The 16,266-nt window shown below is 39.9% G+C and overlaps 1 protein-coding gene across 1 annotated transcript in view; it reads right to left on the bottom strand.

The window, feature by feature from the left end:
- Window positions 1-16,266, bottom strand: part of POLA1 (DNA polymerase alpha 1, catalytic subunit) — a 319,152-nt gene that overhangs the window by 58,587 nt on the left and 244,299 nt on the right. The window contains 1 exon segment of the mRNA XM_033195650.1: window positions 15,036-15,132. Within this exon segment, the coding sequence (XP_033051541.1) occupies window positions 15,036-15,132 (97 nt within the window).

Genomic DNA, 16,266 nt, shown 5'->3' with positions numbered 1-16,266 from the left:
ACACTCCATAGTCACAAAAAAATTAAAATGCTCTCTGACTTTTTAAATCACAAGGGACAAAGCCTATCTTACCTATAACACAATACTCAGTTTAGGGTTGGTCTGTCGGCAGTTATCCTTGACCTGGCCTATGAGTTCAAGCCCTAAACTAAAGTTATGACTAAGAAGACTAACCATGGAAAGCCTTCCACTAGACCACTGGAATAGCCTTTTAAGTAACTTTTAGTGCATGAAATTTCATAAAGTTTTTACTAGATAATTACACTTCCTGATTTTGTAATTAGTGGAAGTACATGCAATTACATAATAATTATGATCGTAATTACGTAATTAAGATGTATAATTATGTAGTAAAAAACATCATGGAAATAAAACCATCTACTGTGTAAGCACAATACATTTTAAAAGTAAATTCACTAGCTCAACTGTTTAAAATACTTTTCTTCAAAATAAAGTGATTAGCTCACATTATGGTTTAAATGCTTGAGAATTGTTTCATTTTTTTCATCATTGGTGATAGAAGCATATTTTAAGTACATGAAAAAAATCTTATCAATCTTTAGTACTTTTCCTACTAAAAAAATGACAATATGCTTTGCAAATGCAGACCATCAACCACATTATCACCTAGACATGGCAGAGCCCTTGTGTTGCTGTACGTGTCACTATAAAAGGGGAAAGGAACTTGCCCACTAAAAAGACATAATGGGAAATGATTTTATAGAACGAGTAACACATCTGTTATCATAGAAAGCCTCTAAGTCTCTTTGTACATAAAAGTGCAAATGTTGAGTGCATATTTACAGAAATGGGCTTAAACACACATAATTAGTATCTGGAAACTGGCTGCTCCAAAAAATGGCAACTTTCATATACTAACTTAGCTATCTTGAGGAGGGTGGCAGAAAATGTACAGAGCCAAGACACTTCTACCTATGGGGAAAGCAACTAAAGTGACCATTTCCTGAAAAATGTAGTTTCTGTTCTGTCACATTGTAACGTTATCTTGAGTAAAAACAAAAACAAAACAGGCAGTATCCATAGAGAAAATAAACCAGTGTTAGCAGCTCCATGCTGCCATCAGACAATATCAACTTTCTCATTCTTGTAGCGAGTATAAAAACATCACAGAAAAGTCAGTGACAGTAGGAAAAAGAAAATTTCAAAATAAACTTTTTCAATAGCAAAATTTAAGAAATAGAATCTTGTTTCCATTAAAAGAATCTAGTTGAATGCCTTGAAATCTTTACAAAATACTTCTAAATCAATGTTGTAATGAGGTCCAGAAGGTAGTGATAGGGTGAAATTTTACTCTGGGCACACAGAGAGTGGCCCTTACATGAAGTGGGTGTAGAACTACACTCCAGTTCTTTCTTTATTGAGATGGAGTCTCACTCTGTGGCCCAGGCTGGAGTGCTATGGTGCGATCTCGGCTCACTGCAACCTCCACCTCCCGGGTTCAAACGATTCTCCTAGCTCAGCCTCCCGAGTAGCTGGGATTACAGGCATGCGCCACCATTGCCCGTTTGATTTTTGTACTTTTAGTAGAGACGGGGTTTCGCCATGTTGGCCAGGCTGGTCTCAAACTCCTGACCTCAGGTGATTCACCTGCCAAAATGCTCCCAAAGTGCTGGGATTACAGGCGTGAGCCACTGTGCCCGGCCTTAGTTCTTTCTTTTATAAGCCACTAATCTTAAAAAGCTGAAAGCTATTTTGAAAATCCTAATTTACTTCTCCCTTGTTCCTTCTAGTTACAAAGAAACAAAGTGGAAGAACTCATGCTTTTTTGCTTTTCCCCCCTCTCTTAGCCCTTGTCAGGCCACTGCAATTTAGTTTAATAAAAACATATTTCAAAAGGCTAGGTGGTGATATGAATTCTACCTTAAACTTGGGTAGTCCTTCTGTAGCCTGCATAGTTGTCGTTTTGAAGTTTTACCAATGGACAGCCCTAATCAATGAATGAATAAAATGGAAGTAGGCTTTAGTTATTAAGAAGGGAGAGTGTCTTAGATCAGTGCTTCTGAAACTTTAACACGCGGAGGAATCACCTGAGAATCTTGTTAAAATGCAGATGCTGATGCAGCAGGTCTGGGGAGGGTCTGAGAGTTTGCATTTCTAACAAGCTCCCAGGTGATGTCTATGCCGCTGGGATACCGATCACACTTGGAGTAACAAGGCCTTAGGTTTGACTTGGAAAAATACACGTAGAAAAAAAGCTGGTTTGGGTTCATTTCTATGTTATTTTTTCCCTTTACTGTGAAATTATTTGGGTAATTACTTCAAGTTGAGTAACATTCTCTATAACATTTCAGTGCTTATAATTTTTTTGATGTTATGAGAGCAGTACATGCTCAGAATATACAATGTAGAAAATATATAAAATTATAAAGAAAATCTATAATCCACCTAGAGATAACTATAACAAATTCTAGGGTTCCTTACTAATTTTTCTACCTTGCACATACACCACAAATTAGAATCATAAGTTACCTAGTTTTGTATTTTATCATTATATTGTAATTCTTTGTCATTAAAGATTATAACTATGTAATATCTAACAATAACAACCCCCAGAGGCTCAAGATTATACAAACCACATTTTTCTAACCAAAATTCTTTATGTATTTCTACAATCACTTCATGTTTTTTATTATACTTTTAAGTTCTAGGGTACACGTGCACAACGTGCAAATTTGTTACATATGCATACATGTGCCATATTGGTGTGCTGCACCCATTAACTCGTCATTTACATTATATCTCCTAATGCTATTCCCCCTTCCCCCCACCCACAATAGGCGCCAGTGTGTGATGTTCCCCTTCCTGTGTCCAAGTGTTCTCATTGTTCAGTTCCCACCTATGAGTGAGAACATGCAGTGTTTCGTTTTCTGTTCTTGCAATAGTTTCCTGAGAATGATGGTTTCCAGCTGCATCCATGTCCCTACAAAGGACATGAACTCATCCTTTTTTATGGTTGCATAGTATTCTGTTGTATATGCACCGCATTTTCTTAATTCAGTCTGTCATTGATGGACATTTGAGTTGGTTCCAAGTCTTTGCTATTGTGAACAGTGCCACAATAAACATACGTGTGCATGTGTCTTTATAGTAGCATGATTTATAATCCTTTGGGCACACACCCAGTAATGGGATGGCTGGGTCAAATGGTATTTCTAGTTCTAGATCCTTGAGGAATCGCCACACTGTCTTCCACAATGGTTGAATTAGTTTACACTCCCACCAACAGTGTAAAAGTGTTCCTATTTCTCCACACCCTCTCCAGCACCTGCTGTTTCCCGGCTTTTTAATGATTGCCATTCTAACTGGTGTGAGATGGTACCGCATTGTGGTTTTGATTTGCATTTCTCTGATGGTAAGTGATGATGAGCATTTTTTCATGCACAATTGTCTTCTTTTGAGAAGTGTCTGTTCCTATCCTTTACCCACTTTTTGATGGGGTTGTTTTTTACTTGTAAATTTGTTTGAGTTCTTTGTAGGTTCTGGATATTAGCCCTTTGTCAGATGAGTAGATTGCAAAAATTTTCTCCCATCCTGTAGGCTGCCTGTTCACTCTGATGGTAGTTTCTTTTGCTGTGAAGAAGCTCTTTAGTTTAATTAGATCCTATTTTTCAATTTTGGCTTTTGTTGCCATTGCTTTTGGTGTTTTAGACATCAAGCCCTTTCCCATGCCTGTCCTGAATGGTATTGCCTAGAGTTTCTTCTAGGGTTTTTATGGTATTAGGTCTAACGTTTAAGTCTCTAATCCATCTTGAATTAATTTTCGTATAAGGTGTAAGGAAGGGATCCAGTTTCAGCTTTCTACATATGGCTAGCCAGTTTTACCAGCACCATTTATTAAATAGGGAATCCTTTCCTCATTTCTTGTTTTTGTCAGGTTTGTCAAAGATCAGATGGTTGTAGATGTGTGGTATTATTTCTGAGGGCTCTGTTCTGTTCCATTGGTCTACATCACCGTTTTGGTAGTAGTACCATGCTGTTTTGGTTACTGTAGCCTTGTAGTATAGTTTGAAGTCAGGTAGCGTGATGCCTCCAGCTTTGTTCTTTCGGCTTAGGATTGTCTTGGCAATGAGGGGTCCTTTTTGGTTCTATATGAACTTCAAAGAAGTTTTTTCCAATTCTGTGAAGTAAGTCATTGGTAGCTTGATGGGGATGGCACTGAATCTGTAAATTACCTTGGGCAGTATGGCCATTTTCACGATACTGATTCTTCCTATCCATGAGCATGGAATGTTCTTCCATTTGTTTGGGTCCTCTTTTATTTCACTGAGCAGTGGTTTGTAGTTCTCCCTGAAGAGGTCCTTCACATCCCTTGTAAGTTGATTTCTAGGTATTTTATTCTCTTTGAAGCAATTGTGAATGGGAGTTCACTCATGATTTGGCTCTCTGTCTGTTATTGGTGTATAGGATGCTTGTGATTTTTGCACATTAATTTTGTATCCTGAGACTTTGCTGAAGTTGCTTATCAGCTTAAGGAGATTTTGGACTGAGACGATGGAGTTTTCTAAATATGCATCATGTCATCTGTCAATCTGCAAACAGGGACAATTTGACTTCCTCTTTTCCTAATTGAATACCCTTGATTTCTTTCTCCTGCCTGACTGCCCTGGCCAGAACTTCCAACACTATGTTGAATAGGAGTGGTGAGAGAGGGCATCCCTGTCTTGTGCCAGTTTTCTAAGGGAATCCTTCCAGTTTTTGCCCATTCAGTATGATACTGGCTGTGGTTGTGTCATAAATAGCTCTTATTATTTTGAGATATGTCCCATCAATACCGAATTTATTGAGAGTTTTTAGCATGAGGGCTGTTGAATTTTGTCAAAGGTTTTTTCTACATCTATTGAGAGAATCATGTGGTTTTTGTCTTTGGTTCTGTTTATATGCTGGATTACGTTTATTGATTTGCGTATGTCAAACCAGCCTTGCATCCCAGGGATGAAGCCCACTTGATCATGGTGGATAAGCTTTTTGATGTGCTGCTGGATTCAGTTTGCCAGTATTTCATTGAGGATTTTTCCATCGATGTTCATCAGGGATGTTGGTCTAAAATTCTCTTTTTTTGTTGTGTCTCTGCCAGGCTTTGGTATCAGGATGATGTTGGCCTCATAAAATGAGTTATGAGGATTCCCTCTTTTTGTGATTGGAATAGTTTCAGAAGGAATGGTACCAGCTCCTCCTTGTACCTCTTGGTATAATTCGGCTGTGAATCTGTCTGGTCCTAAATATTTTTTGGTTGGTAGGCTATTAATTATTGCCTCATTTCAGAGCCTGCTATTGGTCTATTCAGGGATTCAACTTCTTCCTGGTTTAGTCTTGGGAGAGTGTATGTGTCCAGGAATTTACCTATTTCTTTGAGGTTTTCCAGTTTATTTGCGTACAGGTGTTTATAGTATTCTCTGATGGTAGTTTGTATTTCTGTGGGGTTGTGGTGATATCTCCTTTATTATTTTTTATTGTGTCTATTTGATTCTTCTCTTTTTCTTTATTAGTCTTGCTAGCAGTATCAATTTTGTTGATCTTTTCAAAAACCACCTCCTGGATTCATTGATTTTTTGAAGGGATTTTTGTGTCTCTATCTGCTTCTGTTCTGCTCTGATCTTAGTTATTTCTTGCCTCTGCTAGCTTTTGAATGTGTTTGCTCTTGCTTCTCTAGTTCTTTTAATTGTGATGTTAGGGTGTCAATTTTAGATCTTCCTGCTTTCTCTGTGGGCATTTAGTGCTATAAATTTCCCTCTACACACTGCTTTAAATGTGTCCCAGAGATTCTGGTATGTTGTGTCTTTGTTCTCATTGGTTTCAAAGAATATCTTTGTTTCTGCCTTCATTTCGTTATGCACCCAGTAGTCATTCAGGAGCAGGTTGTTCAGTTTCCATGTAGTTGAGTGGTTTTAAGTGCGTTTCTTAATCCTGAGTTCTAGTTTGATTGCACTGTGGTCTGAGAGACAGTTTGTTATAATTTCTGTTCTTTCACATTTGCTGAGGAGTGCTTTACTTCCAACTATGTGGTCAATTTTGGAATAAGTGCGATGTGGTGCTATGAAGAATGTATATTCTGTTGATTTGGGGTGGAGCTCTGTAGATGTCTATTAGGTCCGCTTGGTGCAGAGATGAGTTCAAGTCCTGGATATCCTTAACTTTCTGTCTCGTGGATCTGTCTAATGTTGACAGTGGGTTGTTAAAGTCTCCCATTACTATTGTGTGGGAGTCTAAGTGTGTTTGTAGCTCTAAGGACTTGCTTTATGAATCTGGGCGCTCCTGTATTGGGTGCATATATATTTAGGATAGTTAGCTCTTCTTGTTGAATTGATCCCTTTACCATTATGTAATGGCCTTCTTTGTCTCTTTTGATCTTTGTTGGTTTAAAGTCTGTTTTATCAGAGACTAGGATTGCAACCCCTGCCTTTTTTTGTTTTCCATTTGCTTTGTAGATCTTCCTCCATCCCTTTATTTTGAGCCTATATGTGTGTCTGCATGTGAGATGGGTCTCCTGAATACAGCACACTGATGGGTCTTGAGTCTTTATCCAATTGGCCAGTCTGTCTTTTAATTTGGGCATTTAGCCCATTTACATTTAAGGTTAATATTGCTATGTGTGAATTTGACCCTGTCAATATGATGTTAACTGGTTATTTTGCTCGTTAGTTGATGCAGTTTCTTCCTAGCATCGATGGTCTTTACATTTTGGCATGTTTTTGCAATGGCTGGTACCGGTTGTTCCTTTCCACGTTTAGTGCTTCCTTCAGGAGCTCTTGTAGGGCAGGCCTGGTGGTGACAAAACCTCTCAGCATTTGCTTGTCTGTAAAGGATTTTATTTCTCCTTCACTTATGAAACTTAGTTTGGCTGGATAGGAAATTCTGGGTTGAAAATTATTTTCTTTAAGAATGTTGAATATTGGTCCGCACTCTCTTCTGACTTGGAGAGTTTCTGCCGAGAGGTCCACTGTTAGTCTGATGGTCTTCCCTTTGTGGGTAACCCGACCTTTCTCTCTGGCTGCCCTTAACATTTTTTCCTTCATTTCAACTTTGGTGAATCTGACAATTATGTGTCTTGGAGTTGCTCTTCTTGAGGAGTATCTTTGTGGTGTTCTCTGCATTTCCTGAATTTGAATGTTGGCCTGCCTTGCTAGGTTGGGAAATTTCTCCTGGATAATATCCTGCAGAGTGTTTTCCAACTTGATTTCATTCTCCCAGTCACTTTCAGGCACACCAATCAGATACAGATTTGGTCTTTTCACATAGTCCCATATTTCTTGGAGGCTTTGTTCATTTCTTTTTACTCTTTTTTCTCTAAACTTCTCTTCTTGTTTCATTTCATTCATTTGATCTTCAATCACTGATACCCATTCTTCCAGCTGATCGAATTGGCTACTGAAGCTTGTGCATTTGTTACGTAGTTCTCGTGTCATGATTTTTAGCTCTATCAGGTCATTTAAGGACTTCTCTACATTGGTTATTCTAGTTAGCTATTCGCCTAATCTTTTTTCAAGGTTTTTAGCTTCTTTGCGATGGGTTTGAACTTCCTCCTTTAGCTCAGGAAAGTTTGATCGTCTGAAGCCTTCTTCTCTCAACTGGTCAAAGTCATTCTCCGTCCAGCTTTGTTCCATTGCTGGCGAGGAGCTGCATTCCTTTGGAGGGGAAGAGGCGCTCTGAGTTTTAGAATTTTCAGCTTTTCTGCTCTGTTTTTTCCCCATCTTTGTGGTTTTATCTACCTTTGGTCTTTGATGATGGTGACGTACAGATGGGGTTTTGGTGTGGATGTCCTTTCTGTTTGTTAGTTTTCCTTCTAAAAGTCAGGACCCTCAGCTGCAGGTCTGTTGGAGTTTGCTGGAGGTCCACTCCAGACCCTGTCTGCCTGGGTATTGGCAGTGGAGGCTGCAGAAGAGTGAATATTGCTGAACAGCAAATGTTGCTGCCTGATCATTCCTCTGGAAGCTTCGTCTCAGAGGGGTACCCAGCCATGTGAGGTGTCAGTCTGCCCCCACTCGGGAGTGCCTCCTGGTTAGGCTACTCGGGGGTCAGGGACCCACGTGAGGAGGCAGTCTGTTCATTCTGAGATCTCAAACTCCGTGCTGGGAGAACCACTACTCTCTTCAAAGCTGTCAGACAGGGACATTCCAATCTGCAGAGGTTTCTGCTGCCTTTTGTTTGGCTATGCCCTGTCCCCAGAGGTGGAGTCTACAGAGGCAGGCAGGCCTACTTGAGCTGTGGTGGGCTCCACCCAGTTCGAGCTTCCTGGCTGCTTTGTTTACCTACTCAAGCCTCACCATGACAGGCGCCCCTCCCCTAGCCTTGCTGCTGCCTTGCAGTTAGATCTCAGACTGCTGTGCTAGCAGTGAGGGAGACCCTGTGGGCGTGTGACCCTCCAAGCCAGGTGTGGGATATAATCTCCCAGTGTGCCGTTTGCTAAGACCCTTGGAAAAGTGCAGTATTAGGGTGGGAGTGACCCGATTTTCCAGGTGCTGTGTGTCACAGTTTCCCTTGGCTAGGAAAGGGAATTCCCTCACCCTTGTGCTTCCCAGGTGAGGCGATGCCTCACCCTGCTTCGGCTCTCATTTGGTGGGCTGCACCCACTGTCCTGCACCCACTTTCCGACACGCCCCAGTGAGATGAACCCGGTACCTCAGTTGGAAATGCAGAAATCACCCATCTACTGTGTTGTTCACGCTGGGAGCTGTAGCCTGGAGCTGTTCCTATTTGGCCATCTTGGAACTGCCACAATCACTTCTTTATAATAAACAGATAGCTATGTTCTGAAGTGTCAAGTCAGAGCCTCCTACCATAAAAATCTCCTTAAACTAATCAAAGAAAGAATGTTTAAAAACTCTCAGATCATTTTTTTATTTGTAAGAAAATGAAATAAAAAATGCAGTTTACAGTTACTCATCTTAAAATCTATTTTTCTAAAGAAAATTGCACAATTATTAAAAAAATATAATTTTAAGAATGAATAGATGCGAACTGTTTTGTGTGTGCTTTACCTGTTATTAGTTATTAAAAACAGAAAAAGCTTGTCCCCAAAGTTCAGCAACAGTTTTTCAATGGAATAACACAACCAGTGGGCTTCAAAAAGTGGCCTAAGAAGAAATGGACCAGACAGGTCCTCTCTGACAGTTTTCTTTTTAATATTTTGTTAAGGATTTAACCAAGTAAATTCTAAGGACGTCAACTAGCTTAGAGAGGACCACAGGGGCTCTTTGCTACTTTCATGATGAAACTTTCCTGCTTTCACTTTAACAGTTCAGGAAATATAGCGAAAATCCTTAACACTGAAATGGGACCCATCTTGAGACTTTCCAAAATCTCCAAATTCCCATATACACTAAAGCACAGAATTTCTTCTATAAAACTCTTATTTTCTGGCTTAAAAAATACTACCATTTAAGACCCTTTTCAATACTAGCTGTTGTCTTTGTTTTGGAGACCATTTTCCACAAAATAATATAATTATTAGCACTTCATGAGTGTAACTACCTAGCTGACGGGGAACACAGAACAAGACCCCGTGGTAGTGTGGGTGAGGAGCAGTTGGCTTGGCTTGCTCATTAGTTAAGTGACTGGATATTCTTTCAGTTCAATTTAAATTTGGCATCAGCAAAATAACACACACAACATATTACCTACCTTCAGTATCACCTGCAAAGAGTTCAAGCGACAGGCGTTAAATCTGCAAATGTCAAGGAACTTTAGTAACTTTAATTTCTTCATCAATATAATGAGCATAATCCACTGCTGCCTCACAGGAGTACTGTGAGAACTTGTGTTACACACATGAAAGGACAATAGGAAACTATAAAGTACTTTAAAAGGGGAAGCCTAGTTCTTCTGGGTGGCATGTTAGGAAACAAGAGTGCCTACAGATGTCACCGCCAGGCCTAAAGAAAAGACAGAACAAAAGAGATGACAAGAAACTGAAAAGTTTAAGGGGGAAAAAAAAAAGAAAAAAAGCATATGAGGCTCAAGAGGGGAGGTGAATGTGGGATTTCACCTGGTTGAGAGGAGCAAGAAAACTGCAGTCTTTGCAGGTGCAGCTGAGGAGGCTGGGACGCTCAAGGCTGCCCATAGCACTTTGCGAGAAACAGGGTGATGTGAAGAATAGTCCATCTAGGCCTAAAGAGACCCCAGTTGCGAAGTCAGGCTTTCCAACAGATAGTTCTCCTATGGTAAATCGTCATCTTTTAGCTAGCCTCTATGCTGCAACTCCAATTTCTGTCCTCAACAGAATTCTACATCCTAGTGTTCCAATTCTGGCAGAGACAAATCCAGTGTGTTCTAAGGAATTTATTAAGAAATTCAAGTAGATCATCAGTTATGGACTGAATTGCGTCCCCTCAAAATTCATACTGAAGGTGGGTTGAAGTCTTAACCCTTTGTACCTTAGAATGAGACTGTATCTGGAGTGGACTGTATTAGAATGGACTGTATTGGGCCTTTAAAGAATTAAGGTAAAATGAGGTCATTAGGATGGGACCCAATCCAATATGACCAGTGTCAGTATAAGAAGAGGAGATTAGGTACAGAGGGAAGATACTGGGAGAAGATAGCCCCTTAGAAGTTGAAGAGAGACCTGGCCCAGTGTGGTGGCTCACACCTGTAATCCCAGCACGTTGGGAGGCCAAGGCAAGCGGATCACGAGATCAGGAGTTCGAGATCAGCCTGACCAACATGGTGAAACCCCGTCTCTACTAAAAATACAAAAATTAGCCAGGTGTGGCGGCGTGCACCTGTAATCCCAGCTACTCAGGAGGCTGAGGCAGGAGAATTGCTTGAACCCAGGAGGCAGAGGTTGCAGTGAGCCAAGATCGCGCAACTGCACTCCAGCCTGGGTGACAGAGCGAGACTTCATCTCAAAAAAAAAAAAAAAAAAGAAGCTGGGGAGAAACCAACCTTGCTGACACCTTGCTCTCAGACTTCTAGCCTCCAGAAATGTGAGGAAATACAGTTGGTTAAGCCACCTCGTCCATGGTACTTTGTTATAGCAGTCCTAGCAAATGAATCCACCGTCTTACTATTAATAGCTGACACAGAATACAAGGAGAGAAGCATCTACTAAGTGAGAACAGAAACAGAAAAAAAAATGTTTCTTTCTAGAACTAAAGAAAGATCATACACTGAAGTGAAAAAGCAGTTAGTGGCTCCCTCTCTTTGCTTCCAAAATAATTTCACCATATTGGTGGTGACACTCAGGCCATACCACACTTAGTTGTTGCCGAATCTGTCTTTCCTCAACAGACTCTAAGCTCCTCCAGGGCAGGGAGTGTTGGCCATCCACCTTTGTTCCTCTGACACGAGGAATGTCACTCAACACATAACAGGAACTATATATAAATAAATTGTTTTTACTGTTTCTGAATAAACAACAACAAAGGTTCAGTTGAGAAAACTAAGAGACTTTTTTCTTCCTGCATTTTTAAGGAGACTTAGATTTGAACTGATTCAGGTTTCCCCTAAACTATTCACTTACCCCTACTCAGGCCAAGGCACCACGGGATGAGGCAGCCAAATGGGACCATTTCATGCTGCCATCCTGGAAATGGATTTTTACTTCATAGATTGCCCCTATGTTCCTGTAAAACTGCCTCTGAATCCATTATGCCATCTGTGTACATTCTGGAGCAGTTACAATAATAATGCCAAAGTCCCACAGAAATAAGATTTAAAAAATGTAATGCAGTTACAGCAAATATGTAGTAAACACTTCACAAACGTGAATAACAGTCCTTTGCCATTTTAAAGGAAGGAAAAAATATCAAATGGGGTTAATTCACATTACGGACTAATGGCCTGTAAACTTTCGTTTGAAAGCAAAGCATAGAAAAAGCTTTGACAAGAGCTACTTTTCACCATAAAAATAAACCTCTTTCAAATAATTTGTACATGCTTTTCTAAGTCAAATTGCCAAGTTTCAAACAAAAATTAAAACCACCATCCACTTACAACCCTTAAAATATGGGCTTTATGATGGAAATGGTAAAACAATCTTAGTGAAGGAAATGTTGCTAGGTACTGACAGTAAGGGAGAGTCTACAGTAAATACTTCACACACCAGTTACAGGGCACTTGTTGACAGAAGACACTTAGACTCCATTCTCAATAATATAACTGTGTGTAACGACTGTCATTTTTCACAGGACTTCTGATGTTAACATCTACTTGTGTTCTGGCCATGGTCCAAATTGAATAAATATATTTGCCCTCTGGTTCCCTTAGATTTTAAACTCATTTTTATAGCAGGTCTCCCTTGAATAGCAAATCAAAAGAGAATTCACTCCAACTTATAAAGTGAGAAGTCAATTTTATTTGTTACGTTATTTTAAATTTACGGCGTTTTCCCCTATAATATAACAAGAATATTCTTGTTCCCCCATTGTTCTCCATGAACTATGACCTTGCAATTCTCTTTTATTTAGAAACCATCCAACTATGTCTTTAGAGTGCCCAGGAGAGGGGTTCTCAAACTTGGCTGCACGTCAGAATTATCTGGGGGAATTTTCAAAAAATTATAGCTTCCTAAGCTCTACCCCCGACATCTTCTGAATTACATAGAATCTGTGGGCATAGGATCTATGGATTTGGGTTTTTAATATGCCCCAGGTGACTCTTAGGAGAGGGCTTATCAGATGTCATGTGTTAGGAAACCTCTGCTGTTGGTAAGTGTGCCCCCAAGTTTTGGTTTATACCCCACCACTTATGAATACCCTAATACCACTTAGCATTACTGCATGATCTGAAAATGCCGGAGCATGTAAATTTCAGCTAATTTACTCATTCCCAAACTGTAATTTAGGAATAATAAATAAGCAGCAGGAAATTCAGAGTTTCAATAGGTAAAATTCAATAAATAAAACAAAAGTGCTCTTGGAACATAACATGAAGTTCCTTCAGTCACATGTATTTTTTTCCTCTTCTCGTCTTATTTTCTTTAGCCCTCTGACATGTAAAAGAACCCGTCAATAACTCAATGCCATTTTTGCCCCAAATTGCTGGGTAGTATATTATTAGATACAAACAATAAAAAAGTGTGCTGATTCTTAAACTTGTGAAATGGGACTACAGTCAACTCTGAGTGTACAGATCCTGTCAATACTTTTCCCTTTTAGCCAAGCAAGAGGCTTCCAAGCGGCTACTTATTTCCTCTTATTTTCTGTGGGTGTAATAATGTGCACTTCTCAATGTCCTCTAAGAGGATGGGCTAAATTTCCAGTGACTTTCCAGATCACTCCTCTACATGCCTCCAATAGTTGCCAGATTTTTTGAAAACTGCTGATCAGAAGACTGATTCTGCCTCTCAGATAAGAATTTTAGAGGTAAGAGGAATCTTTCCCCTCAAATAACATATAGAAAACAATCTAGGATGAATAGATTTAGAAAGAAATAATGGGTTGGCCAGGCACAGTGGCTCACGCCTGTAATCCCAGCACTTTGGGAGGCTGAGGCAGGCAGATCACCTGAGGTCAGGGGTTTGAGGCCAGCCTGGCCAACATGGTGAAACTCTCACTCTACTAGAAATACAAAAATTGGCCAGGTGTGGTGGCACACACCTATAGTTCTAGCTACTTGGGAGGCTGAGGCAGGAGAATCATTTCAACCTGGGAGGCGGAGGCTGCAGTGAGCTGAGACCATGCCACTGCACTCCAGCCTGGGCAACAGAGCAAGACTCTGTCTCAAAAAAAAGAAGTAATGGGGGAACAGGTTCTAATATACTGATATCCAGAAAGAGGTAACAGACCTGATAGAAACAGACAACATGTTCAGATAATCAGTACTTAATTTTCTCAACTAATACCTGTCTTTAGGAAAGGTCCTTGGGGATAAAAGAAAAACAGCTGCAAATGATATTACAAGAATATATGGGCTAGACATTGGCCATGAATAAAAGTTCTAAAACCTAGTTATTAATAGGCAGAAGAAATTTATTCTCTGTATAAATTTTACTAATTCATGGAAAACATGCTGTGGAGATAGCCCAAGTCCTTGTTGAACATCTAGAGATAAGATTTCTAATATCTGACTTCTCCATCAGTTGTAAAATGTTTTCTCTCCAAGGACAGCAAAACCAAATAAGTCAAGGCATTTAAAAAATAATTTCTAGCCTATCTTGTGGATGCAAAAACAAACCAATTATGACTGGAATGAAAAACAGTGAGACCAAATCAAGGGCAGCAAGGTGATTCTTATGTGGGGAAATCTAGCAATATTTGTAGTTTTTTTAATGTCATTGCATTGTTTCCAGCCCTAATATCGACAAACGAAACACTGAATTGATACTCGCTGACAAACAACATAAACACTCTGTAGGTAACTAATAAGAAAAATGTGTAAATTTGCCTTTTTTATTTTTCACAGATAATAGAAAAGTTGTCAATGTGATTTTCAGGTAGGAGGAAAAAAAACCATGCAGTTGTCATGACATTTTCAAATACTTTGTTATGTAACAAAGCTTTTCCCAGACCCATGAAGTCCCACAGTGCCTGCAAGTCTTGTATAAGGAAATGCCGAGTGCTGAGGGTTCCACGCAACACCTGATCATATGGACTGAGGCGCCTATACACTCTCTTAGGATGGAGTCAATAAAGGAACTCCACCCCATCCCTCTCTCAAAACGAACCCAGGCTTTTAGCGAACAGCAGAGACACACTCCAGGTCTATTTTTTTGTGGTAATATCTGGTTTTTGTAGGCCCAATGATCACGTTGCCTATGCTTACTTTATTACAATTACTAAACTCTGTAGAAAATAGCATTTTCAAAATATAGCATTTAAAGAGTCCTTTTTGTACTGTTCCTCCCCCAAAGCCTTGCTTTAATAGAGAACAATGTGAAACAGTCTGTGGGGGCCAAAGCTGGGGATTCCTATGCCACCACCCCTCATGCAGGGGATCCCTGTGTTCACAGAGGCCGCCACGGCCTGCTTCTGAGACAGCAATGTGATGCTGCGTGAACAGCCTGACACAGTAGGTCTGGCTTTTATAATGCAAATTTCCACTTTAAACTCAAAGGTAATTACAGTATTTTAACGTACCTTTCTCATGATCGGTAGTAAGTTTTTCCAGTGCACACTCCGCATCAAAAATGTACCGGTAAAAGCACAGCTGGGTGTACAGGGACTTGTCAGAATACTGTAATATAACAGAAAATAAATGAATACTACTATTGGGGAGGGGAAAGTGATGGAGATCACTCTCAGCAGAGTGTGTCCCCTACTTTCAACTTCCAAATCAAGCAGCATTTTTTAAAGAAAGGGGGTAAGAAGGGCAGAATCATACTAATGGTTTGTCCCTCTTATATAGCATATACACCTTTCATAATTCAGAATATATCCTGCCACTTCGATCATAGATTACTACTTGCGAAGCTGCAGACTGATTACTCCTGCTGTCAAAAACCTGATTTTGTCAAATTGCAAATTCCTATGCACTCATGACAATTTGCACTGTTAATTGGGAAAAGTGCTATGTGCTTCCTATCTGGGACATGTCCATGCTAGCAGGAAGTTAAACAAATTCTGAAAACTGTTTAACACATATTGCTATACCATGAGCCCCGTTTTATGATTTGTGGTGACAATCCATTGCCTGTGCCAGGATTGGCTCACAGACTCAAGTAACATCTTGACTATTTGCTCTGTGGTAATCATAAGTGGGCAACGTATGACCTCTGAGAAGTACCATGTGAAATGAAATAACCAAGGTTTTTCATCCCACCCATGTCAAAACACTCATTTAATGACCTTGGCAAGTTCTAATTCAACAAAGTGTAGGAGACGTGTCTGAAATATTATTCACTCAGCAAACATATACTGAGCATTCCTGAGGTTATTTAGAGTCACTGCGTATTCTAAGCAACTGTGTCTCACTCTGTGTGGGAAAAAAAACACATGCAGTCAATTCAATAACCAACATGAGAATTATTTGGGGAGTCACATTCAAATGCACTTCTATCTATTTTAAATCAACTGACCTAGGAACTTTCTTTCCATCTTCCCATGGGGTTAGACACTTGGGAAACTCTGGAGCTGGAGAACAATGAGCTCAAGCTTTGGTGTTTTCCTTGTGGGGTCCTACCAAGGTGAAAGAACTAAGCCCTCAGAACTTTCCAAATGAGAAGCTCAAATAACAAACATGTTACCAGTTTCTCCCTTGCTGCCTTGGAATGACACGTAATTTAACCAACACTGAACATCCACTGTGTGCCAAGTTGGTTGAATGAATGAATTAATGAATGACCACAACAGCCAAGTCATTTGTACAATT

Source organism: Trachypithecus francoisi, unplaced genomic scaffold, assembly GCF_009764315.1.
Source record: "Trachypithecus francoisi isolate TF-2019V2 unplaced genomic scaffold, Tfra_2.0 Contig01603, whole genome shotgun sequence".
In the NCBI taxonomy this organism is placed as follows: Eukaryota; Metazoa; Chordata; class Mammalia; order Primates; family Cercopithecidae; genus Trachypithecus; species Trachypithecus francoisi.
Note: the sequence above shows the minus strand (reverse complement) of the source record. Positions and strands in the feature narration are given on the sequence as shown.